The 27,932-nt window shown below is 45.3% G+C and overlaps 3 protein-coding genes across 3 annotated transcripts in view; all 3 read left to right on the plus strand.

The window, feature by feature from the left end:
* LOC311513771 (olfactory receptor 51G2-like) overlaps nucleotides 1-27,932 on the plus strand; it is a gene marked incomplete at both ends in the record, with an annotated part of 350,119 nt that overhangs the window by 133,072 nt on the left and 189,115 nt on the right. The window lies entirely within an intron of this gene.
* Nucleotides 6,563-7,501, plus strand: LOC311513399 (olfactory receptor 52N2-like; the record flags this gene model as incomplete). Its single annotated transcript, XM_084615213.1, has 1 exon — nucleotides 6,563-7,501. The coding sequence occupies one exon, from the start codon at nucleotides 6,563-6,565 to the stop codon at nucleotides 7,499-7,501; it is 939 nt and encodes a 312-aa protein (XP_084471339.1).
* LOC311514519 (olfactory receptor 52P1-like) lies at nucleotides 26,976-27,914 on the plus strand (the record flags this gene model as incomplete). Its single annotated transcript, XM_084617080.1, has 1 exon — nucleotides 26,976-27,914. One exon carries the CDS (start codon nucleotides 26,976-26,978, stop codon nucleotides 27,912-27,914), a length of 939 nt encoding a protein of 312 aa, XP_084473206.1.

Genomic DNA, 27,932 nt, shown 5'->3' on the forward strand with positions numbered 1-27,932 from the left:
CTGGAGGGAGAGCAGCAGCAGCCAGAAACATAAGGGGCAGAGAAGCAGCCCAGAAGGCAGAAGGGTGTACGTGTATGAGATGGAAGGACAGATGCTGGGGAGAAGAATACTGCAACCTAGAGCCTAAGGGAGTATGACCACCACCAGGACAGATGCCTCACTTACAGTATCAGGCAGAGCAGCCACGGCCTGGGTAGGAGGCATGGGACATGTGAGGAACAAACTGGGAAAATTTCTTACATACCAGAATTAGCTGTTTGTGGTGTTCCCCATGCCCGCAGAGTGGGGTTCCTTGTTTCTTGAATATTTCTCTTTTTTTTTTTCATTTTTTTAACCATTATTGTTTAGTAAAATATATTTGGTTTGAACATAATGTCATGATCAGAGAGTCACGGAAGCATTTGGTGTGAAAAGGGCACACTGGAGTGGGGCCACCCTAGCACCTGTCCTAAGTGACCACAATGAGACTGGTGCTTCAGCCTGCCAGGAATCCTGGGACCAGCCATGTCATCATTACAAGGACTTTGCTACACAGGAGAGTGTAAGGGGAGTGTGACGGGTTGGATCACAGAAAACCCCTGGGAGCTGCTGCCTGATGTGCCAAGATTACTTCTGCTCCTGCTTTCCTGCCCCTAGCAGCTTATGACTTCAGAGCCCTGCCTGGTTTGAGCCAGACCCACTAGCCTGCTGCAAACCCAGATCCAGGTCTGAACCGCTTCCCCTAGCAGCTGCAGGCTTAACTGAAGACCAGTTAAGAAGTGTTCCTGCCTTTGACACTCAGATGCCCAATTCCCAATGGTGCCAAACCCTAAATAAATCCCTTTTACCCTGTATAAAGCTTATACAGGGTAAACTCATAAATTGTTCACCGTCCATAACACTGACAGAGAGATATGCACAGCTGTCGTCCCCCCCGCCCCCTGCAAGTATTAATACATACTCTGGGTTAATTAATAAATAAAAAGTGATTTTATTAAATACAGAAAGTAGGATTTAAGTAGTTCCAAGTAGTAACAGACAGAACAAAGTGAATTACCAAGTAAAAGAAAATAAAACACACAAATCTAAGCCTAATACAGTAATAAAACTGAATACAGATAAAATCTCACCCTCAGAGATGGTTCAATAAGTTTCTTTCACAGACTGGACACCTTCCCAGTCTGGGCACAATTCTTTCCCCTGGTACAGCCCTTGTTCCAGCTCAGCTCAGGGTATCTGGGGGATTGCTTATGATGGACTCCTTTTGTTCTGTTCCACCGCTTTTATATCTTTTGCATAAAGTGGGAATCCTTGGTCCCTCTCTGGGTTCCCACCCCTTCCTTCTCAATCGAAAAGCACAAGGTTAAAGATGGATTCCAGTTCAGGTGACATGATCACATGTCATGGTAAGACCCCAAGCCTTCATTCCTCCCACCCTGACTCAAGGAAGACATGACTGCAAATAGAGACATCCCAGTCAATTGTCTAGCTTCATGGGAGCCATTAAGATTCCAAACCACCATTAATGGCCCACACTTTGCATAATTAAAATAGGCCCTCAGAGTTATATTTCATATTTCTAGTTTCAGATACAAGAGTGATACATTTATACAAATAGGATGACCACACTCAGTAACTTATAAGCTTTGTAATGATACCTTACAAGAGACCTTTTGCATGAAGCATATTCTAGTTACATTATATTCACACTCATCATTATTTCATAAAATAATATAGAGTGCAAAGTCACAGGGAGTCGTTGAGGTTAGGCAGGTCTCTGGGTAAAGGGAGTGGGAGTGGGGACTCAAACCCTTTCACTAGCCAATTCTCCTGGGTAGTGCAGAAGCCAGGAAAGTTTCCCACAACAGCAGGACCATTGCCCTGCATACAGTACGGAATGGGACAAACTAGATTTTGGGCTGGATTTTAGTGATGTATAAAGAGAGGTGTAACTTGTGAAATCTTCATATAAAGGAAAAAAGCTGAAGTGTGTAACTTTGGGAAGCACACTTTCTGCGTAAGATGAATGTAACATCACTGCACGAGACGGCTTCCCAGAGACTGGTATTGTATAAATCCTTTTTCTGGTACTATTTTATTATGGGTTTAGAGCAGTAAAAAATGACACTGTTTATTTGACCTCTTGAATATATTTCGTAAGAAATTAAAGCTTTGTCAAGAAATTGACTACACAGTTGATCAACAACCAGTATGAATCACTCCTTCCTCTCATATTCAATATTTAGACATAATGAAGGCACCCATGGAAATAATTCTTCTCAGTAAAAGGGCCGATGAAGTTTACGAGCCTTCAGCATTAAAGAAATCAATGGGAAATGTTAGTTTTGTTTTTCGTATTATGCACCAAAGAAAGATTCTGGAAAGCCTTCCTGAGGATTCTGAGAACTGCCTCTGAGTCATGGTTGTGGTAATTCAGGGCAGTCAGGAATAACTGCTCCCGTTTCCTCCCACTGCTCAAGGGAATTCACATGAGTGTCTTAACAGACAACATACCATGTATGTATTGCGTAATTAAATCGGGAGGAGCCAGGTTGCCCTCCCTCCGCACAGAAGCACTACAATTATTAATCTGGGGCATTTCCCACAGTATCACACTATCAACAGCCTACCTTCTGGGGCACAAAACCGGACAGCAGACAGGCTGAATCGCAGGAGCCCCAGAACTCGCTGCATTTGTCACTGAATAGAAGCGGTTTCTCCTACATCATCCAACAATGAAATGACATTAGACCCTCGCAGATAGCAGTTGTCTTGGGAAAGCATGTGTCAGGGCAATGTCAGCCACAGCTACCCCAGAACCAGCTTGGGTACTTTCTGATAGTAGCCCGGTTTGATCTGCTCTCTGTCAAGGCAGAGCTGACCTTTAAGGGTGGCGATGGAATGGACAGCCCAGGGCTCCGGTGAATGTGAATCCCAGGGCTATAGTATATAAGCCTGTGTCTCAGTCAGTAGTGAAGAAGAGACACCGGAAAGCTGGGTGAGCTGCCCCAGTAGCTGTCTGGGGAGACTAGGCCAAACTCTCTGCTAAGAAATTGGGAAAGTGGCTGGGAAGGGACCCAGTCTATGCAAACAAAATAGACATTGGGGAAGGGTTGATCTATGAAGGGAAGCCAGAGGAAGGGATTCATAGGAAGAGTGCCAGGGAAACAGAGAGGGCAAGAGCTGGGGTGGAAGGGTCTAAGGGTAGATAGCCCAACTGTGCATCATCCGAGGGGGAAGACCTGTGGTAGAGGGATGAGTCCTGGCTGTGTTGCCACTGTGGAAGGAGGGGAAGGACTCTCTGGAGCCCAGGAGGCCTGGAACCCCACAGCCCAGGAAGGTGGAGCAGCTACAGCAAGTGTCAGCAATGACAAGGACTTGATACAAATGCCCTCAAAGATGTGTGACAAGGCCTGGAAATGTTGCTACTAACAGTCTTCACAGCAGGTACATTTAGAGACTTCAGGGATTTGTGTTTGAGAGAGCAATCCACACCCAGCTTTCCGAAATCAAACACATGGTCACAAACCCTTTCACCAATGGCTGCTAAATGAGACCGTGGCCACTAGGATGGGGGGGTGACATCAGTGCTCCCTCTAAGCTGCACACCTGCACAACAGCCAATCAAGTTCTACGCACTTGTTTATTACACCCACGTCCATCATCAGCCACGATGACTTGTGTTTATCTTGATAGATTCAGTCAGAGAAAGCAGCAGGGTGAAGGTAAAACCCTTTAACACCCAGTGTCTACTCTTTGTACTTGTGTGACTTAAGTAAGCCCTTGGGTAGCTCAGTTTGGGTGTGTGGCACCATCTGCTGTCGTGTTGGGTGATCACAGGGCCTGGAGAGGCTGAATCACCAGCAAAGCAGGGTGGAAAAGGGCCAGCCCAGCTGGGTGGTTAGAAGGTCGCAGCAGTTTCCATGGCTCCCAGACTGCACCCCGGGGCCGATAACCCATCACACTCATACCTTCAGCATCCAAAATTCGGCCCCCAGGCACCTGTGATGCAAGCATGGGGCAGGGACTGTATCCAGTCCAAAAGATCCAGATATAGTGGTTGTTTGATTCCTTTACCCCTGTGTTCTCATCCCAGCAGGGCATAACAATGTCAAACACCACAGTGAGTGGAGAAGAACCATTGAACTAGTTCTCACACAGGATATCACAGTCCCTTTTCTGCATTGATGTCTGAAAGATCGACGCAGTATTAAAATTGGATGATTACCCGATGCAGAGTGGAGATGGAATATTAGAACAGTTTGGTCTTCCAGATGTATATCCACTTTAGACCTCACAAAGTTATACTGGCAAACACCTTTGATACCAGAATCTTGGGAGAAGAAAGCCTTTTTCATGCCCTATGGCTTGCATCAATTGAGGATCACTTCATTTGGCCTTCACAGAGTAGCATTGACTTTGCATGGGCAGTATGTCTTGCTATGCTGCTACGATCACTTGAAAATGTTTTTTTGTCCCGTATCTTGTAGCAGTATTCCGCACGTAGTGCAGATTATACCTGGAGGAAAAAAAAAACATTGTCAATTGCTAGGCTGAACAACATTCTGCAAGACAGTTTACCCTGACAATCTTTAGCCTCTGGTATCAGCAATTTATTTCTTCACTCCCGGGGGAGGCACTCAAGCTGAAGTTCTCCAGGGTCAATTTTCTGCTCTGCCCATGTCTCATGGAGCCGAGGGAATTATCTGGGATTCCTTGCCAATCTGAGAGTCTGCAGGGACTGTACAGGGGAATCATAAAACTCACTGCCCAACATGGCGAGTGTCAGACATGTGAGATTCATACCTTGATTTTCAGGGCTCTCCCTTCCTGTCACTGTATGGAGATTTTTTTTCTCTGCTGAGCAGGATTTCGGTGAGTTGCCTGTTCCTGTACTAAAGTTATTGCTAAGGGCAGAGGAAGGGCTCCAGGGTGGAAGTGAAAAACCATCTGGGCAGGAATTCACCACCACTGTGACTTGAACTGTTTGTTTAGTATTGTCAGAAACACCAAGGGATTTACCTGGTAAAATTGAAAGATCATATTGAGATAGTTTATACAAATATTTGTTTTTAAGATGAGTACTTTGTCTCTTACTGTGTCCTTCTATCTGTCTCAATAGCTTCCTTTTTTGGACGGTGTAGTTTTTCCTCTGGTTCACTCATTTTTTTCCAATTCAGCAACTTCACTGTCCTATTAGAAAGTGCAGCCAAAGCCTCTGCAGTGAGTATCTGTGTTACCAGAGGTTTCACAACAAGAATGGGCCGCACACTGGCCAGATTCTGCTCTTGCATTCAACCTTCACTGGGTCACTCCAGATTGACGCTGGCCTCCCTGAGAGCCAAATCAGGGCCCACGTGTTCTGGAATCCCCATCTTTCGTGCCTGGTCTCATAATGCCATATAAACTGGGGGTATCCTTCATATACTTTCAGCACCTTTACAGAAACGGGCTTACTGCAGCAGGACCCGAACCCGTGATTTTTGCAGCTTGTAGCAAAAATTAAAAAACTCAGGGTTAATCTGATCCCATTGAGATCAATGGCAAAGCTTTGAAAACAGCCAGGAGTTCACCCTAAATCCATATGTAGGGACATAAATAAATAGCCCTATTTACACCAGTCGTTAGCCTCCAGTGACTTCAACTGGAGTTGTGCTGCAGCCTCTATCACTATCCGTGACACTATCTATGTCACTATCCGTGTATATGTCCAAACCCTTCCTGATTCTTGCTTAGCATCTGGCCTCAACTTCCTTTTGTGGCAACAAGTTCCTCAGTCTAATTAGGCATCAAGTGAATATACCATTTTATTTATCTGTTTAGAAGTCACGATGTTTCAATGTAATTGAATGCCCTCTTGAACTTGTGTTGGAGAGTAAATGGAGCACGTGTACTCCATCTCTCCTTCCAGTCAGTATTTTACAGACTTTTCTTATACCTCCTCTTATTCATCTAACTTGTAAGGTAACAATCCCAGTCTTTTCAACCTTTCTCCTTGAGCATTCTCATTGCCCTTCCCTGAACCCCTCTAGTTCTGAAATATCCTGTGTGAGAAGAGTGACCACTACTACACAGAGGAGTCCTGAGGAGGGTGAAACATTGACTGACTGATCTTATGGCATTGTATTTTCTGTATGATTTCCCATCTCACTCCTCCTGGATTCCAGTGTTTTGCTTAGTTTCTGTCCCTGCTTGCGCTGCGAGCAGGGTTTCATAGGGCTGTGCACCATGACACCCACGTCCCTGTCCTGAGCTCATACAGTTAATTTAGAAGCTTGTTAGGTGTTTCAGGAGTTCAAGCTTTTTCCTCCAATGGGCAGACATGTTGCAGTTATTGACATTGAAGGTCATGTGCCATTCACATGGCTGGGTTAGCTCCCTCTGAGGACTTCTCTGGACTTGACTAGAACCTAAATAATTTGGTGCCATCTGCAAATGTTGCCACCTCACTGCTCACCCCCCATTCTAGATTGTAAATAGCTAACAAATATTTGTTATAAACTGTGTAACCCCCTAACTGTGATTCTTTCCCTTCCCAGGTACCTTGAGCATTTCTGAGCCCAATTGACCGATCAATCACCTCATGGCAGCTTTCAACCTCACCACCTCTGACACTTCACCATTTATCCTAATGGGCATCCCTGGCCTCGAAGCTGCCCACATCTGGATTTCCATCCCGTTCTCTATATTCTACATTATCGGCCTGTTTGGAAATTTCATGCTTCTATTTATTGTAGGCAAAGAGCAGACACTCCACAGACCGATGTATCTGCTGCTCTGCTTGCTGGCACTCACAGACATCGGCACATCTACCTCTGTTGTGCCAAAGGCACTGTGCATATTTTGGTTCAATTTGAAAGGCATTACCGTAGGTGGCTGCCTCACCCAGATGTTCTTCCTTCATTCAGTTTCTATTATGCAGTCAGCTGTACTCGTGACAATGGCCTTTGATCGCTATGTTGCCATATGTACCCCTCTGAGATATGCCACCATCCTCACCAATGCAAGAATAGTTAAGCTAGGGCTTGTGGGTTTGATAAGAGCTGTTCTTTTCATTCTGCCCCTGCCCCTGCTTCTGAGTAGGCAGCCATTCTGTGACAACCCAATTATCCCCCATACGTACTGCGAGCATATAGCTGTGGCGAAGATATCATGTGGAGACACCCTTGTCAACAGGACGTACGGCTTGGTGGTAGCATTTGTAGTCATTGGGTTAGATCTGACACTAGTTGCCCTGTCCTACAGTCTGATCATCAGGGCCATCCTCAGAATCTCCTCCAAGAAATCCTGTCTGAAAGCTCTCAACACCTGCACAGCCCACATCTGTGTGATGATGACATCTTTTACTCTCTTCTTTTTCTCCACTCTGACACACCGGTTTGGACAGAGCATCACTCCCCATGTTCACATAATCTTGGCAAACCTCTTCTTCCTCATCCCCCCCATGATCAACCCGATCATTTATGGGGTCAAAACCAAAGAGCTCCGTGACAAAGTGGTCAAATACACCTGCAGAAGGTGATCGCCTGGGGCTCTTGATTTTAATCATCTAGGGCAAGAGGAGAAAGGAGATCTCCTCATTAATCAAGGGTGCTCGGTCCCAGTTTGGCTGAGCTCAACATTGTACAAGTTAACAGACTGAAAAGTTCCTCACACCTCATGTCCTATCACTCCATCACCAAGCACTGCTTTCTCTGTTGCGGAGTTCCCTCTCTCTGACCATCATGTGATCTCATTCGGCATCACAAATCAGTCCCCAACCCCACACAACCTGTCACTCAGCCTTTCTGTGACTTCCAGACTTCCAGAAGATACTGCAGGTTTCTGAAGCCTGGTGGCTTTGCATTAGTCCATCAGTTTGATTAACTAAAGCTATGCTTTCAAATAGCCAAAAACAAAGAAAGAAACTAAAATGCTGAATTTCTTTTTATATGTGCGGTAATCCAGTGAGGAAAAATTTACCTGATTTTGCTATGTCCAGTAATTCAGGAAGCCTGGAGGAAAAATCAGATGTTACAGGTGGAGAGTGTTAATGCAGGAAAGCTGTTGCAGGAATTGAGAACATTTTTCTAGAGCTTGTTGGTAAGAGTTGTGAAACCATTTATTTTTGAGAATGGGCCTGATGTATTAAACTATGACAATACCTGTTGAGTCAAATTACTGACCACTTTGCACAGTCGCTTTTCTGCAAAAATGTTCAGAACTGACACTGACTGCTCACGTCATCAAAGATGTCAAAAGTAGATGCTGAGATTTCATACTGGCATTTTTGAAACAGATGAAACAGAGATTGCCACCAAATGTTGAGGTGATTGAATCGCTTGCACTACTAAGTCCTTTTGCTGAACTCAACTGGGAATAACCTAGATTGGCTGATATCTCATTTTTGCCATTGTTTTGTGGAGAGTTTGGACAGTTGGAGCAGTAAAGGAGAGTTTTGCCTATGGTTCACTGGTCTCATGCTCGGGAAAACCAAGTTGAGCAGTTTGGGTTTGAAGTTCTCGAACACATGGTTTTGGCTGTAGACAAAGACTTTAGTGAACTTGGCTTGTTTGTTCTTTCATTACTATTGCTACCTTTCAGCAACACTTCAGTTTAATGGTTGTTTTTTTTCAGATAAACTTGATAAAAACTAAACTGCGCAACAAGATACTTGAGGAACTTTTAGAAAATATTCTTATTAAGTTCTATATGCAATGACGAAAATCTGTTGTGAAGAGTTTGCACCAATCAAAGAAATGATTCCTCTGGCCATTGCTGATATGTATGAGCCACAGAAGAAGCATTCTACTCCCAAAGAAGACAGACAGTATGAACAGAACATACCTTTTAGAGACTAACAGTAGCAAACAAATTCAACTCAAAATTGGCTTACATGATTGCATGCCTTTAAAAATGAATAACATAATAATATGATTGTTGGTTTTAGACTACCTATGTTTTCGGCTACTTTTGTGTCAGACACAGGAGGAGTTGACCAGGACAGTGAGTTCATGAAAACAGCCAAGCTGAGGGCTACTGTGAAGCTCCAAGGTGAGCAAATCCGTCACTAAGTGCAAGATCCACCAAGGTAGAGGAGGAACTTTGTCACACGTCATTCTGTTTTTTGTTTCAAACACCTGTCAACCCTCAATCGGGAAACTAGTTCAGAGATAAGAATACACATAAATTATTAAAGTATAGGTCTTTGCAGACAGAACTGAATATCTATATCCTAACATGCTCCAAAGAAAGATTTTGGAAATGGTAAATGCTTTTTCAAAACTGCTACGACCCAGACACACAGACCTATACAAAGTAGCAGTATTATTTCCCACAGCCACTGAACTTTTAGCTACATTTGAAAATGAAGTCCAAGAAGCCAAACATTCAACAAGTCAATTATCAGGAAAATGGGGCAGAGAAATCAAATCTGAAAAGAAGTGCTTATGGAAGGCAAAAATACAGGGAAGCAGCTCATGTGGCCACTGACAGAGCAGATCCCTTACCTGCAGTATCATCACAGTTTAGATCCAGGGCTGGGGCAGGAGGCCTGGGCTGTGTGAAGAACAAACTGGAAATATTTCTTACATCCCAGAGAATGCTGTTTGTGGTGTTTCCCATGCCCCCAGAGTGAGGTTCCTTGTTTCCTTGAACATTTCTTATTTTTTTCTCATTTTAAAATTGATATTTATTAAATTATATTTGCTTTGAACTGAGTGAAGTGATCAGTGGGTCAGGGAAGCGTCCAGTGTGAAGAGAGTACCATATAGTGAGGACACTCAAGTCCCTGTCCTATGTGACTATAATGAGAATGGGTCTTCAGTTAGCCAGGAATCCTGGACCTAGCTATGTTACCATTTCCACACTGGAGTGAGGAAGGGGAGTCCTTGAGGTGAGGCAGGTATCTGGGTAAAGGGAGTGGGATTGGGGACCCAGACCCTTTCTCTAGCCAATTCAACTGTAGTAGTGCAGAAGCCAGGAAAGTTCCCCACAGTAGTTCCCCACTTACATTAGGGATGTGGGACAAATGACTGGGTTGGAATTTAGTGACGTGTAATGAGATGTGTAACCTGTGACATCTTCAAATAAATGATAAAAGCTGAAATGTTTAACTTTGGGGAACACACTTTCTGCCTAAGGTGAATGTAACATCACCGCATGAGACGGCTTCCCAGAGGCTGGTATTGTATAAAACCTTTTCCCTGTATTATTTTATTAAGGGATTAGAGCAGTAAACCTGACATTGTTTATTTGCCCTCTTGAACATATTTCATAACAAATCAAAGCTTGGTCAAGGAACTGATTACACAGTTGATCAACAACCAGAAATAATTCTCCTGAGTAAAAGGGCCGATGAAGTTTACGAGCCTTCAGCATTAAAAAAAATAATGGAAAATGTTAGTTTTGTTTTTCTCATTGTGCTCCAAAGAAAGACTCTGGAAATGGTAAATGCTGTTTCAAAACTCCTACAACCCAGTGACACAGACCTATCCAAAGTAACAGTATTATTTCCCACAGCCACAGAACTTTTATCTACATTTGACAATGAGGTCCAAGAAAACAAACATTCAGCAAGTAAATGGGGCAGAGAAATCAAGTCTGAAGAGAAGTACTTAAGGAATGCAAAAATACTGGAGAGCAGCTCATTTTGTGGCAGAGCAGGGAGCAGAGCAGACCTGCTACTGGGAGCTACAGGGGAGATGAGCTGAGGGAAGGCAGAATATCTCCCTGAATAGTAATATCACTAGGAGGGTGGTGAAGCACTGGCATGGGTTACCTAGGGAGGTGGTGGAATCTCCATTCTTAGACTTTTTAGGGCCAGGCTGGACAAAGCCCTGGCTGGGATGATTTAGTTGGTGTTGGTCCTTCTTTGAGCAGGGGTGTCAAGATTCCTTCCCCACTCTGAACTCTAGGGTACAGATGTGGGGACCTGCATGAAAACCTCCTAAGCTTACTTTCACCAGCTTAGGTTAAAACTTCCACAAGGTACAAATTAATTTTATCCTTTGAACCTGGATTTCCACTGCCACCACCAAACTTTAACTGGGTTTACTGGGAAACGTAGTTTGGACATGTCTTTCCCCCCAAAATCCTCCCAACCCTTGCACCCCACTTCCTGGGGAAGGTTTGGTAAAAATCCTCACCAATTTGCATAGGTGACCACAGACCCAAACCCTTGGATCTGAGAACAATGAAAAAGCATTCAGTTTTCTTACAAGAAGACTTTTAATAGAAGTAAAGGAATCACCTCTGTCAAATCAGGATGGTAGATACCTTACAGGGTAATTAGATTCAAAACATAGAGAATCCCTCTAGGCAAAACCTTAAGTTACAAAAAAGACTCACAGACAGGAATAGTCATTCTATTCAGCACAGTTCTTTTCTCAGTCATTTAAAGAAATCATACTCTAACACATACCTAGCTAGATTACTTACTAAAAGTTCTAAGACTCCATTCCTGTTCTATCCCCGGCAAAAGCAGCATACAGACAGACACAGACCCTTTGTTTCTCTCCCTCCTCCCAGCTTTTGAAAGTATCTTGTCTCCTCATTGGTCATTTTGGTCAGGTGCCAGCAAGGTTACCTTTAGTTTCTTAACCCTTTATAGGTGAGAGGATTTTTCCTCTAGCCAGGAGGGATTTTAAAGGGGTTTACCCTTCCCTTTATATTTATGACAAGGGGGTTGGACTGGATCACCTCCTGATTTCTCTTCCAACCCCAATCTTCTATGATTCTATGATAACTGCCCAAAGGTACCTTTCTGACGGAAGGGAGGGTTGCTGCAGGGGCAGCCTGAGAGGGAAGCATTCATCTTCAATATGAACTCTAGGCTTGATTGATCCCCTATACTTGCTGTTTGGACTACCCCAGCAGGGGAGATCCCTTGGACTGAGCTGGCCCTGCAAGAGGAGGAAGTTGCCCCCAAGGAGAAGACATTTGCAGGGAGGTGGTAAGAAGTGACCCAGAGAAGGCCTCCTCTTACACCCTGGCACACCAATATTCACCACTGCCATGTAATTAGGGTATGTTTTGTTTAAGGTATGCCTTGTGAGGTGTTATTCTAAAAGTCTTTATCTGCTAGACGGTAATATCTCGTATATGCTATCATTGCGTGTAAAGTTTTGAAGTGTGGCTATGAATGTGTTGCTGAAACATGCCCTGAGGTTGAAAACACCGACCAGCAGCCTTTCAGGTATGACAGTAAAAAAGTCAAAAAAATGTTAATGGCTTATTGAGGAAATACAAACAAGCACAAGGAAATGTGTACAATAGAAACCTCTCAGAGATCACACTACCCAATCGGAAACACCTGAGATAAAAAGACTGAACTGTGGGAAGTGATGGTCCCAGCCAATAAGGATTTTCAGTCTACCTAGGAAAGTCTAGGCAACTTGTGCCTTAAGAATCTGCCAGCCTGTTTCACACTCACTGTGAGAATTTGCTAATTTATGTCGTACCTATCTAGTGTGTTCAGCTCAGTTTGTGGTTTTTTGTTTATTTACTAAAGTAATCTGTTTTGATCTGTTTGCTATCCCTTATAATGACTTCAAACTTACCTTTTGTAGTTAATAAACTTATTTTTTGTTTATAACATAACCCAGTGTGTGCAATTCAAATCTGGGCGGCACAAGAAGCTGTACACATCTCTAAACTGAGGGAGAGGCTGCATTTTTATGAGCTTGCTCTATGCAGAACATTCTCTACAGTTGAAAATAGTATTATTTTAGGTTTATCCCCCAAAAGGGGTGAGCATATGAGTTCTGCGTGACTCCTCTCACACAGAGCTGACGTCAGTCTGTCTGCTGCAGGGTGTTTTCCTACCTGGGTGTGTTTGCAGCAGGAGACTGGAGAGCCTAATTCAGCAAACAGGAAGAGGAAATCCAGACGGGTGCATCAGGAATGGCTTTGTGAAACCCCGTAAATCAGGTGGCATACAGGATGGGGTGGTCAAGCTCCTGACACCACCTTGGCTTTCAGAGGACTGACAGCCCCCAAAAGGCACTGGGTCAAAGCCCAGTGAAGTGGGAGAGCCCGGGCTCCCCTACCAACAATCCCCTGCACATCACAGGCCTGAGCCCTGAGTACTAGGCGTCACTCTCCTGCCAACCAGCCCTGAGACTCCTTTTTTGGTGCAGCCCTGAGAAATGGCTGTCACAAGGTGAAAGACTTGCTGACTCACATAGTTATTTCAAAGTGAACATGTTTTACAGTTCTTTACATATAATCAATGTATAGATTTCCACTCACTTTTCAAAGGTTACAGGTGATCAAGCACCAGCACCCACTGCAAGCCTTGCTCACTGACCTGGAAAATATGGCTGTGCAGCTGGCTGCCCTGACTCAGGCAGATACGGGCAGCCTGAGTCATGGCTTACCATGGCCGTAGAGGAGATGGAGTGAGCTGTTACCAATGGCCCCGGCTACTGTGAGAAACTCATTCCCTGCCACAAGTTCCCCCCACCCCAATGGCCACCTCAACCCAGTAGGCCTCCTGGCTGTGGTGGGAATGCAGCCCCACAGTGATGGGGACCATTTTGGTGAGATGACATCCCTCACCGCCACACATGGTTCTCGTCTTTACACCCCTCACCTCCCTTGGTGCCAGACACCACCCCTTTGTCATTGTATTCAGGCCCATAGTGCCCTGAGGGTCATGATCCCATGGCAGGTTTTCTTAAGTCATGGTGTGTCCCAGGAGAAATTACTTCAGCCGCCCATTTGCTACCATCATGTGGGGCTTCAGCCTCCAGTGTGAGCTTGAATCAGGGCACTTGGAATCCCAGCGCTGAGTCCATGAGGCTAGCGTGGGCCATGATGGGGTTCTTATGGACACCACACATTTGTGGCACGATGGTGCATCACCCATGGCACAGTCTACCTGCCAGCCCTCACTCCATGCCCATGTACAGCACCAAACTGGGAGCCACCTGTCTTGTCACTCCACTTAAAATAAGACATCCGTAGAGATACTGGATGAGCACACAATCTGGTAAGCTCACCACCCCCCTAAAGAGATGGGCGGAGCAGGGAGGGATTAGATGGGTCACACTGACTGCTCTGGGAGAGCAATGACTGAGGTAGGTTCCCCCCCTCACCATTAAAGCATTCAGGGTTTTGTACTTGAGCTGGTTCCTGGGTTGGGAGTCACTCTGCATAGAGGGATTGGCTGGTTCTTTGCTTCTCCATGTTCTCCACTAGGTTGGGCTGAAGTAGTGATTTTTTTTTTCCCCCTAGACTTTGATCTCCTGGGGCAGAATGGAAAAAAAAAATCACTGCAATACTGTGCCCTTGTTAAGCTGAGTTGCACGTAAATCATTATATAAGTAAAGTCATCCTACAATTTCAAAATAGGAAAGCTACCAAGAGGAGCTCGGCTCACAGTTACCCCCACCCATTTGTCTCCAGCAGAAGTCTCTCAATAACCATTTCTGTGCAGGAAGGGCAAAATCCCAAATGCTCATATAGCCTCAGTAGGTAGCAATGGCTACAAATTTATATCTAGATTTGACAGCCAGCTTACTGTCCCACCCCCATTTCCCGACCTTGGTGGCAGAGGGCCCCTTACCAGAGAATGGTCCTAGCTGGTGTCAGCCTAAGATCTTCTGGACAATTGGTATCGGGACTGGGAGCACAACAGTGCGTGCCCTTCTGCCACATCTGTGGCCCCATTGTAGAGTAAGATAACTGTGCCCTTGGACCATGGGCAGAGACCATAGCTAGTGAGACAGTGCAGCCCTGCCATGCACAGAGTTCATAGACAATGGCTATGATTACTAGGTGGTTACCATTGTTTGCTGGTGGGAAAATGAGAAAAGTTTTCCTAGAGATGGGTTTATTTTGAAGTTTGTACATGTGCAGTGGGTTGTTTGCCTCAGAGCATAGAGGGCAGGACACAGGAGAGTTGGTTTGTTCCTCACACAGTGAAGGACAGAAAACAAGAGACCCCTAGCCTTGTTATCTGGAGGGCCTTGGTAGCAAGAACAGAACTGGCATTACGATGAATCATACAAAAGATGTTTTTACTATTGTGTATATATGCTTCCATACCACTCAGTAAATGACATGTTTTATGGAGAGGGACTCCTAGTCTCTTAAGCAAAGCCCCTTGGTGCTGAACCGCATCCTTACCAGCAGGGTAACACTACTGAGTCACAAGATCTCATCAGACTGCTCCTGCCACTGGTGAAAACATCCATCAATCAATCCTGGAGGACAACACTCCGCAAGGAGTTTCCCTGTGACCATAGTGTTACTCGGGGTTTTTTCAATCCAAAGCTCTTGGTAACTTTTACTCTGTGCGAGGTGGTGTCAGGAAATAAATCAAGGGAGAGACGGCTGTCCGACAGATAGATGGCTGGCACAAACAGGGCAACACAAGAGTGCTTTCACTTAAAGTTAAACTTTACTAGATGACCTTCTGGGGTCCCTTCCAACCCTGATATTCTGTGATTCTATGATTCTATGATTCTACTTAGTTTCAAGCACTTACACACATCCACAAAAAGTTAGGAAAACACCCCCAACCCTCGATAATTACTGAAGTTGAGTGTGGCTCTTGAGTAGCACAGCAACAGGCTTCCATGGGCCAAAGTTCCATCTGCCGGTGGGGACACCAAGATGTGTCCAGATGGAGAGTCCCTGAAGAAACCCTCCTAAAGAGTCCAACTAATTCAAACTTCCCCCATAATTTCTATGTAAGGAATACAATGAAAACTTGTTAAGCAAGCAGTTTCAAAGGTCAAGCAAGACGTTTCCTTCTGGTGATCGATTAACCAGGTGTATTTTTTTCAGAGTTTGCACTCCTTGATGCCCCTGTAACCCTTCTGCCCGTCAGAGTTGGCAGCAACAAGGGTCGGGTTCAATATCTAGGGGATTCATTCCAATAACACAATGCAAACCAGCTCGAGCCCCCACCCAGTGACCTGGGACAAATATATACCACCCTCGCTGGGCGCCTCCAAGAGGCAATACTTCTCCTCTCGCAAGCACATAGTCTGAGTGTAGCAGAAAGCCTTTTAATAACAGAGACAAACAATGTGGCATTATGCTGGGGAAACACCACCAACAGGATTCATAACACAACCCATGAGCAAAAAAAAAAAAAACACCCCAAGCAAATTGGGACGTGTCCTTTCCCTTTGGTTCTTGAGTCCAGCAACCCCAAATCACCCAAAGTCCCGAAAGTCCAATGACCCAAAAGTCTCTGTCCCTGGTCAGGGCAGCCCCAGAGTTCGAAAGTTTATCTGCAGAGTTTTACCTCCCAACCTGGGCGGAGATGGGGAGGAGGGGGGAGAGAAGTAAGGGGCACCTTACATGATCTGAAGCTGACCGCCCCACAGCTCCACAGGCCTTCGCGGGCAGAGCAAAGCGAAGGCCCGCCATCCAATGAACTGCTCCACCAGCCTGTCCACAAGGCGCTCCAGCCGTCCCGCAAACTGCTCCACCATAGATCTTCAGGCTCCCCCACTACTTAACACAACGCTCAGCGATTTCAGCTCTTAGTCAGGTCAGCTCTTTGGTGAATTCAGCTTGAAGTAGGGGAGCCTCAGTGCTGGTGCACCATTAGCCCAAAGTGAGCTCAGCAGCCTGTAACTAGACTCCTAATGGAATCAAAACTAGCTCTGATATTCCACAGTGGAGAGAGGAGGAAGTGCAATTAGCATGTAAGACCCTCACCCAGGGACCCATGCCACTAAGTATTAATACTTGTCCCCAGCCTCTCTCAAGTCATAGAGTTTTGGAACCCATGTCCCTTGCCTAGCGAGTGCGACTTAGTTGATGGTGAGTCCCTCCATCATAATGAAAGGCCAAGTACAGTTCCAAGCACAGTTCCCATAATCAGGGTAGAATCATAGAATCATAGAATATCAGGGTTGGAAGGGACCCCAGAAGGTCATCTAGTCCAACCCCCTGCTCAAAGCAGGACCAATTCCCAGTTAAATAATCCCAGCCAGGGCTTTGTCAAGCCTGACCTTAAAAACCTCTAAGGAAGGAGATTCTACCACCTCCCTAGGTAACGCATTCCAGTGTTTCACCACCCTCTTAGTGAAAAAGTTTTTCCTAATATCCAATCTAAACCTCCCCCACTGCAACTTGAGACCATTACTCCTTGTTCTGTCATCTGCTACCATTGAGAACAGTCTAGAGCCATCCTCTTTGGAACCCCCTTTCATGTAGTTGAAAGCAGCTATCAAATCCCCCCTCATTCTTCTCTTCTGCAGGCTAAACAATCCCAGCTCCCTCAGCCTCTCCTCATAACTCATGTGTTCCAGTCCCCTAATCATTTTTGTTGCCCTTCGCTGGACTCTCTCCAATTTATCCACATCCTTCTTGTAGTGTGGGGCCCAAAACTGGACACAGTACTCCAGATGAGGCCTCACCAATGTCAAATAGAGGGGAACGATCACGTCCCTCGATCTGCTCGCTATGCCCCTACTTATACATCCCAAAATGCCATTGGCCTTCTTGGCAACAAGGGCACACTGCTGACTCATATCCAGCCTCTCGTCCACTGTCACCCCTAAGTCCTTTTCCGCAGAACTGCTGCCTAGCCATTCGGTCCCTAGTCTGTAGCTGTGCATTGGGTAATAACAATGTATTCTTCCTGCCCCAATAACAGAGGCACTAGGGATCCCACAGCAGCCAAAGTGACCATTTGGGCAGCTATGGCCTCATTCTAGGCGGGGTGGGTGTGCCTATGCAAATGAGATCGGCCCCTGAAGTTCTTTTCCACAACTTGCCACACCTCACCACCAGATGTCAGGGTGGAGCTCATCCTGACACTGCTTACACCCCTAAAATGCATGTATCAGCAATTTAAACACAATTCTTATCAGGAAGGATGTGGGGGTCAAGCTACCCTTTCTCTTGCACCCAAAAGCTTGGTTAAACTTAGGCTGCTGTATGGCGATTTATGGCCTGCTTACTTGACTGCTTGCAGCAATGAGCAATAGTGTTTTCACGCAGTTTACTGGTTTGCCAAAATCTCCCTGTGCAATAGGGGCTCTGTTTCCGTTCCTTAGCTGTCTTACACACCTGAGCTGCGTTCCTCTGGGCAGCCTCACTGACTCCCTGGACTCCTTTTTTGGTGCAGCTGGCATGGTCCAGGAGTGTCCCCAACCTGCTCCTGAGCTTAAACTTTTTAAAACACAAGCCCATTCCTGTTTGCCCCTTCTTTGTCAAAATAGTAAATTCCAGTCCCGGGCAGATAGCACCTGGAGGGCTCTATCCATTTACCTGGGATTTGAATTTGCCCAGACAATCCCCTCATGAGAAGTTTCTGGATGCAAAGGTTCCCTTATTGAAACTGCCCAACTTGATCCAAAATACCCCAAAGATGGGAGGCCAAAGCAGACTGACATGTGACAAGGCCTGGAAATGGGCAGAAAAGGTGGGGGAGTAGCACTGTTTGTAAGGGAGCAGTATGACTGCTCAGAGCTCCGGTACGAAACTGTAGAAAAACCTGAGTATCTCTGGATTAAGTTTAGAAGTGTGTGCAACAAGAGTGATGTAGTGGTGGGAGTCTGCTATAGACCGCCGGACCAGGGGGCTGAGGTAGATGAGGCTTTCTTCTGGCAGCTCACGGAAGCTACTAGATCGCATGCCCTGATTCTCATGGGTGACTTTAATTTTCCTGATATCTGCTGGGAGATCAATACAGCGGTGCATAGACAATCCAGGAAGTTTTTGGAAAGCGTAGGGGACAATTTCCTGGCGCAAGTGCTAGAGGAGCCAACTGGGGGGGGGCGCTTTTCTTGACCTGCTGCTCACAAACCGGGTAGAATTAGTGGGGGAAGCAAAAGTGGATGGGAATCTGGGAGGCAGTGACCATGAGTTGGTTGAGTTCAGGATCCTGACGCAGGGAAGAAAGGTAAGCAGCCGGATACGGACCCTGGACTTCAGGAAAGCAGACTTCGACTCCCTCAGGGAACGGATGGCCAGGATCCCCTGGGGGACTAACTTGAAGGGGAAAGGAGTCCAGGAGAGCTGGCTGTATTTCAAGGAATCCCTGTTGAGTTTACAGGGACAAACCATCCCGATGAGTCGAAAGAATAGTAAATATGGCAGGCGACCAGCTTGGCTTAATGGTGAAATCCTAGCGGATCTTAAACATAAAAAAGAAGCTTACAAGAAGTGTAAGGTTGGACATATGACCAGGGAAGAGTATAAAAATATTGCTCAGGCATGTAGGAATGATATCAGGAGGGCCAAATCGCACCTGGAGCTGCAGCTAGCAAGAGATGTCAAGAGTAACAAGAAGGGTTTCTTCAGGTATGTTGGCAACAAGAAGAAAGCCAAGGAAAGTGTGGGCCCCTTAATGAATGAGGGAGGCAACCTAGTGACAGAAGATGTGGAAAAAGCTAATGTACTCAATGCTTTTTTTGCCTCTGTTTTCACTAACAAGGTCAGCTCCCAGACTGCTGCGCTGGGCATCACAAAATGGGGAAGAGATGGCCAGCCCTCTGTGGAGATAGAGGTGGTTAGGGACTATTTAGAAAAGCTGGACGTGCACAAGTCCATGGGGCCGGACGAGTTGCATCCGAGAGTGCTGAAGGAATTGGCGGCTGTGATTGCAGAGCCATTGGCCATTATCTTTGAAAACTCGTGGCGAACCGGGGAAATCCTGGATGACTGGAAAAAGGCTAATGTAGTGCCAATCTTTAAAAAAGGGAAGAAGGAGGATCCTGGGAACTACAGGCCAGTCAGCCTCACCTCAGTCCCTGGAAAAATCATGGAGCAGGTCCTCAAAGAATCAATCCTAAAGCACTTGCATGAGAGGAAAGTGATCAGGAACAGCCAGCATGGATTCACCAAGGGAAGGTCATGCCTGACTAATCTAATTGCCTTTTATGATGAGATTACTGGTTCTGTGGATGAAGGGAAAGCAGTGGATGTATTGTTTCTTGACTTTAGCAAAGCTTTTGACACGGTCTCCCACAGTATTCTTGTCAGCAAGTTAAGGAAGTATTGGCTGGATGAATGCACTATAAGGTGGGTAGAAAGCTGGCTAGAGTGTCGGGCTCAACGGGTAGTGATCAATGACTCCATGTCTAGTTGTCAGCCAGTATCAAGTGGAGTGCCCCAGGGGTCGGTCCTGGGGCCGGTTTTGTTCAATATCTTCATAAATGATCTGGAGGATGGTGTGGATTGCACTCTCAGCAAATTTGCGGATGATACTAAACTGGGAGGAGTGGTAGATACGCTGGAGGGGAGGGATAGGATACAGAAGGACCTAGACAAATTGGAGGATTGGGCCAAAAGAAATCTGCTGAGGTTCAATTAGGATAAATGCAGGGTCCTGCACTTAGGACGGAAGAATCCAATGCACCGCTACAGACTAGGGACCGAATGGCTAGGCAGCAGTTCTGCGGAAAAGGACCTAGGGGTGACAGTGGACGAGAAGTTGGATATGAGTCAGCAGTGTGCCCTTGTTGCCAAGAAGGCCAAAGGCATTTTGGGATGTATAAGTAGGGGCATAGCGAGCAGATCGAGGGACGTGATCGTTCCCCTCTATTCGACATTGGTGAGGCCTCATCTGGAGTACTGTGTCCAGTTTTGGGCTCCACACTACAAGAAGGATGTGGATAAATTGGAGAGAGTCCAGCGAAGGGCAACAAAAATTATTAGGGGTCTAGAACACATGACTTATGAGGAGAGGCTGAGGGAGCTGGGATTGTTTAGCCTGCAGAAGAGAAGAATGAGGGGGGATTTGATAGCTGCTTTCAACTACCTGAAAGGGGGTTCCAAAGAGGATGGCTCTAGACTGTTCTCAATGGTAGCAGATGACAGAACGAGGAGTAATGGTCTCAAGTTGCAGTGGGGGAGGTTTAGATTGGATATTAGGAAAAACTTTTTCACTAAGAGTGTGGTGAAACACTGGAATACGTTACCTAGGGAGGTGGTAGAATCTCCTTCCTTAGAGGTTTTTAAGGTTAGGCTTGACAAAGCCCTGGCTGGGATGATTTAACTGGGAATTGGTCCTGATTCGAGCAGGGGGTTGGACTAGATGACCTTCAGGGGTCCCTTCCAACCCTGATATTCTATGATTCTATGATTCTATGTTGCTACTAACAGTCTTCACAACAGGTGCATTTAAAGACTTCAGGGATTTGTTTTTGAGAGAGCAATCCACACCCAGTGTTCCACAATCAAACACACTGGCACAAACCGTGGCACCAAGGGCTACTAAACGAGACCATGGCCACCAGGATGGGGTCAATGTTCCCTCTAACCTGCTCACCTGCACAACAGTCCATCAAGTGCCACACACTTGATTATAACAGCCACGCCAATCCTCAGCGACCTTACTTTGTGTTTATCTTGCTAGATTCAGTCAGAGAAAGGGAGAGGTTGAAAGGAAAACCCTCTAACACCCAGTGTCTTCTCTTTGAAATTTCATGGCTTAAGTAAGCTCCCAAATAGCTGAGTTTGGGTATGGCACCATCTGATGCCGTGTTATGTGACAATAGGGCCTGGAGAGGCTGAATCACCAGCAAAACAGTGTGGTAAAGGGCCAGCCCAACTGGGAGGTTAAAAGGTCTCAGAAGTTTTCATGGCTCCCATACTAAGCCCAGGGCCGATAAACCACCACACTCACACCTTCAGGATCCAAAATTCAGCCCCCAGGCATCTGTGATGCAAGCATGGGGAAGGGACTGTATCCAGTCCAAAAGATCCAGATATAGTGGTTGTTTGATTCCTTTACCCTTGTGTTCTCACCCCAGCAGTGCATAACAACTTCAAACACCACAGAGAGTGGAGAAGTCCCACTGTACTAATTCTGACACAGGATAGCACAACCCATTTTCTGCATCGATTTCTGAAAGATCAACACAATATTGAACTTTGATGATTACCTGATGCAGAGAGGAGATGAAATATTAGAAGGGTTTGAACTTCCAGATGTATATCCACTTTAGACTGCACAAAGGGATACTGGCCAATAGCTTTGATACCAGAATCCTGGGAGAAGAAAGTGTTTTACTTCATAGAGGTTAATGCCCTGTACATTACAACTGCATGGGCAGTATGCAGCTACAATCGATTGAAAATGTTTTTTTTGTCCCGTATCTTGTGGCAGTATTCCCACACACAGTGCAGATGGCTGTACATTATACACGGGGGAATAAAACCCTTCATCAATTGCTAGACTGAACAACATTCTGCAAGACAGTTTACCCTGACAATCTTCATGCCCTGGTATCAGCAAATTATTTCTTCACTCCCGGGAGAGGATCTCAAGCTGTAGTCCGCCAGGGTCTATTTTCTGCTCTGCCCATGGCTCATAAAGCCATGGGAATTGTCTAGGAGTCCTGGCCAATCTGAGAGTCTGCAGGGACTGTACAGGGGAATCATAAAAATCACTGCCCAACATGGCAAGTGTCATATATGTAGGGCTCTTCCTTCCTGTCACTGTATGGAGATTTCTTCTCTCTGCTGAGCAAGATTTCGGTGAGTTGCCTGTTCCTGCACTAAAGCTATTGCTAAGGGCAGAGGAAGGGCTCCAGGGTACAAGTGAAGAACCATCTGGGCAGAAATTCACCAGCACTGTTTGTTTAGTATTGTCAGAAACACCAAGGGATTTAGCTGGTAAAATTGAAAGTACATATGTATTGCAGATAGTTTAGACAAATATTTGTTTTTAAGATCAGTTCCTTCTCCCTTACTTCATCCTTATATCTGTCTCAAGAGCTTCCTTTTTGGGGAGGTGTGGTTTTCCTCTGGTTCACTCAATTTTACCAATTAAACGATTTCACCGACCTGTTAGGAAGTGTAGCCAAAGCCTTTGCAGTGAGTATCTGTGTTACCAGGAGGTTGACAACAAGAATGTGTCGCACACCGGCCAGATTCTGCTCTCGCATTTGACCTTCACTGGGTCACTCCAGATTGACGCTCGTCTCCCTGAGAGCCAAATCATGGCCCACATGTTTTGGAATCTCCATCTTTCATGCCCGGTCTCAGAACGCCACAAAAACTGTGAGTTTCCTTCATTCACTTTCAGCACCCTTACAGAAGTGGGCTCATTCTAGCAGGACCCAAACCTGTGATTTTTGCAGCTTATAGCCAAAAGTTAAAAACTCAGGGTGAATCTCGTCCCATTGAGATCAATGGCAAAGAGAACTTTTTTAGAAGAGCAAAAAAAGATAAGAGAACAACTCTGTAAGATCAGAAGGGAAGATAATCTTACAGGCAGTCAGATTCAAAACACAGAGAATCCCTCTAGGCAAAACCTTACATTACAAAAAGACACAAAAGCAGGAATACACATTTCCTCCAGCACAGTGAATTTACAAGCCAAAACAAAGAAAAACCTAATGCATTGTCTAGCTAGATTACTTACTAAATTTACAGGCGTTGGAGGGCTTGCATCCTTGATCTGTTCCTGGAAAAGGTCTCATACAGACAGACCAAAACCTTTTCCCCTCCCTCCAGATTTGAAAGTATCTTGTCCCCTCATTGGTCATTTTGGGTCATGTGCCAGCCAGGTTACCTTAGCTTCTTAACCCTTTACAAGTGAAAGGATTTTGCCTCAGGCCAGGAGGTATTTTATAGCACTGTATACAGAAAGGTGGTTATCCTTCCCTTTATATTGATGACATGAACTAAGAGGAGAGTTACTGGAGTCTCAAATTTATTTCCAGACAGAATTTCTATAACTTCAGCTTCCAGCTATTGGATTCTGTTACACCCCTGTATGCTAGCCTGAAAAGCCTATTATTAAATATTGGTTCCACGTGTAGGTACTTACAGACTTTTATAAAGTCACCCCTTAACCATCTTTGTTAAACTACACAGATTGAGATCTTTGAGTCTATCACTATAGGGCACATTTTCTACTCCTTTTCTAAATCTTGTGATTCTTCTCTAAACCCTCATCAGTGTATCAACATCCATCGTTAACCATGGGCACCAGAACCGGACACAGGATTCCAGCAGCAGTTGCACCAGTGCCCAATATAAGGGTAAAATAACATCTCTACTTCTCCTTCAGATTTCCCTGGTTATCATCTCAGGCTCTTTTGGCCACAAGGTCACACCGGGACCTCATGTTTAGCTAATTACACGTTCATGCCCCCAAATCACGTTCAGAGTCATTATCCTTCCCATGTTTCAGAGTAGCAGCTGTGTTGGTCTGTATTCACAAAAAGAAAAGGAGGACTTGTGGCACCTTAGAGACTAACACATTTATTTGAACATAAGCTTTTGTGAGCTACAGCTCACTTCATTGGATGCATTCAGTGGAAAATACAGTGGGGAGATTTATATACACAGAGAACATGAAACAATGGATGTTACCATACACACTGTAACGAGAGTGATCACTTAAGGTGAGCTATTACCAGCAGGACAGTGTGGGGAGGGGGGGACCTTTTGTAGTGATAATCAAGGTGGGCCATTTCCAGCAGTTGACAAGAATGTCTGAGGAACAGTGCGGGGGGGGGGGTAGAGGGGGGGAATAAACATGGGAAAATAGTTTTACTTTGTGTAATGACCCATTCACTTCCAGTCTCTATTCAAGCCTAAGTTAATTGTATCCAGTTTGCAAATTAATTCCAATTCAGCAGTCTCTCGTTGGAGTCTGTTTTTGAAGACTTTTTGTTGAAGAATTGCAACTTTTAGGTCTGTAATCGAGTGACCAAAGAGACTGAAGTGTTCTCCAACTGGTTTTTCAATGTTATAATTCTTCACGTCTGATTTTTGTCCATTTAATCTTTTACGTAGAGACTGTCCAGTTTGACCAATGTACATGGCTGGCTCATGATGGCATATATCAGATTGGTGGATGTGCAGGTGAACAAGCCTCTGATAGTGTGGCTGATGTGATTAGGCCCTATGATGGTGTCCCCTGAATAGATATGCGGACACAGTTGGCAACGGGCTTTGTTGCAAGGATAGGTTCCTGGATTAATGATTCTGTTGTGTGGTGTGTGGTTGCTGGTGAGTATTTGCTTCAGGTTGGGGGGCTGTCTATAGGCAAGAACTTGCCTGTCTCCCAAGATCTGTGAGAGTGATGGGTCATCCTTCAGGATAGATTGTACATCCTTGATGATGCGTTGGAGAGGTTTTAGTTGGGGGCTGAAGGTGATGGCTAGTGGCGTTCTGTTATTTTCTTTGTTGGGCCTGTCCTGCAGTAGGTGACTTCTGGGTACTCTTCTGGCTCTGTCAATCTGTTTCTTCACTTCAGCAGGTGGGTATTGTAGTTGTAAGAATGCTTGATAGAGATCTTTTAGGTGTTTGTCTGTCTGAGGGGTTGGAGCAAATGTGGTTGTATCGTAGAGCTTGGCTGTAGACAATGGATCGTGTGGTGTGGTCTGGATGAAAGCTGGAGGCATGTAGGTAGGAATAGCGGTCAGTAGGTATTTTCCACTGAATGCATCCGATGAAGTGAGCTGTAGCTCACGAAAGCTTATGCTCAAATAAAGTTGTTAATCTCTAAGGTGTCACAAGTACTCCTTTTCTTTATGCTTCCCATGATATCGCCGCATCATGTGAGCATTGCCTACATTCTCTGTAGATATCTATATGTCTATATTAGAACACATGTTAGTTGCTTCCACCAAGTTTTCCGATCAATCCAGATTTCTCTGAATCAGTGACCTGACCTCTTCATTATTTATCACCCTGCAATTATTGCATCATCTGCAAACTTCTTCCATATTCCAGCATGAGAAGGACTGGCATGTGCGCTGTTGACACATATCTCTGCTTACACTTGTCAGTTACCACCTGTCACTTTTCCCTCAGACAAAGCTGGGTGCCTGCAACTGTCTTTCTTTCAGACACTGATTTGTGCCCCCGGTGCCCATTCTCTTGAGTACAAAGTCATGGACCAGCATGAGAATGTATTTTTCCATGAGGGAAACTTGGCTCCTTTCCAATATAGGAACTGTGTCATGGATCAGACCTATGGTCCATTTAGTCCAGTGTCCTCTCTCTGACAGTGAGAGCCGCAGGTGCTGCAGTACAAGGTGTAAGAAACCCACAGAGGGATGACCTGACTATCAGGAGGATGTCACCATAATGCCTAACAGTTAGAGATTGGCTTGTGTCTTGAAACATGTGGCCATATAGGTTTTCCAAAATATTCATTTAGCTGTAACTATTGTAACTGAATAGTGTCACTTTCCATGTATATGTACAAAACCTTCCTGATTCTTGCTTAGTGCCTGACCTCAACTTTGTTTTGTGGCAACGAGTTCCTCAGTCTAATTAGGCATCAAGTGAATATACCATTCTTTTTTTATCTGTTTTGAATTTGCCATGTTTCAGTGTAATTGAATGTCCTCTTGATCTTGTGATAGAGAGAAGATCGAGCACGTGTTCTCCCTCTCTCCTTCAAGTCAGTATTTTACAGACTTTTCTCATATCTCCTCTTATTCATGTCCTTTGTAAGGTAACAATACCAGTCTTTTAAACCTCTTTCCTTCATCATTCTCATTGCCCTAACCTGGACCCCTCTAGTTCTGAAATATCCTGTGTGAGAAGGGTGACCAGTACTACACAGAGGAGTCCTGAGGAGGGTGAAACATTGACTGACTGATCTCATGGCATTGTATTTTCTGTATGATTGCCCATCCCTCTCCTCCTGGTTTCCAGTGTTTTGCTTAATTTCTGTCCCTGCTTGCTCTGCAAGCAGGGTTTCATAGGGCTGTGCACCATGACACCCACGTCCCTGTCCTGAGCTCACACAGTTAAATTACAACCTTGTTACGTGTTTTAGGAGTTCAAGGTTTTTACTCCAATGGGCATACACTTTGCAGTTATTGACATTGAAGGTCATGTGCCATTCACATGGCTTGGTTAGCTCCCTCTCAGGACTTCTCTGGACTTGACTAGAACCTAAATAATTGGGTGCCATATTTAAATGTTGCCATCTCACTGCTAACCCCCCGTTCTAGATTGTTAATAACTATGAAATATTTGTTATAAACTGTGTAACCCCCTAACTGTGATTTTCTCCCTTCACAGGAACCTTGAGCATTTCTGAGCCCGATTGACTGATTAATCACCTCATGGCAGCTTTCAACCTCACCACTTCTGACACTTCACCATTTATCTTAATGGGCATCCCTGGCCTCGAAGCTTCCCACATCTGGATCTCCATCCCTTTCTCTATCTTCTACATTATCGGCCTGTTTGGAAATTTCATGCTTCTGTTTGTTGTAGGCAAAGAGCGGTCCCTCCACAAGCCGATGTATCTGCTGCTCTCCATGCTGGCGCTCACAGACATCGGCACATCTACCTCTGTCGTGCCAAAGGCACTGTGCATATTTTGGTTCAATTTGAAAGATATTACCGTGGGTGGCTGCCTCACCCAGATGTTCTTCCTTCACTCAGTTTCTATTATGGAGTCAGCTGTCCTTGTGACAATGGCCTTTGATCGCTATGTTGCCATATGCATCCCTCTGAGATACGCCACCATCCTCACCAATGCAAGAATAGTTAAGCTAGGGCTTGTGGGTTTGATAAGAGCTGTTCTCCTCATGCTGCCCCTGCCCCTGCTTCTGAGTAGGCAGCCATTCTGTGCCAACCGCATTATCCCCCACACGTACTGCGAGCACATGGCTGTGGTGAAGATGTCGTGTGGGGACACCACTGTGAACAGGATTTACAGCTTGGTGATGGCATTTGTAGTCATTGGGTTAGATCTGACACTGGTTGCTCTGTCCTACAGTCTGATCATCAGGGCTGTCCTCAGAATCTCCTCCAAGAAATCCTGTCTGAAAGCCCTGAACACCTGCACAGCCCACATCTGTGTAATGATGACATCTTTTACTCTCTTCTTTTTCTCCACTCTGACACACCGGTTCGGTCAGCACATCACTCCCCACATTCACATAATCTTGGCAAACCTCTTCTTTCTCATCCCCCCCGTGATCAACCCGATCATTTATGGGGTCAAAACCAAAGAGCTTCATGACAAAGTGGTCAAGTACATCTACAGAAGGTGATTGCCTGGGGCCATTGAC

Source organism: Lepidochelys olivacea, assembly GCF_965140295.1.
Source record: "Lepidochelys olivacea isolate rLepOli2 genome assembly, chromosome: 1".
Lineage (NCBI taxonomy): Eukaryota > Metazoa > Chordata > Testudines > Cheloniidae > Lepidochelys > Lepidochelys olivacea.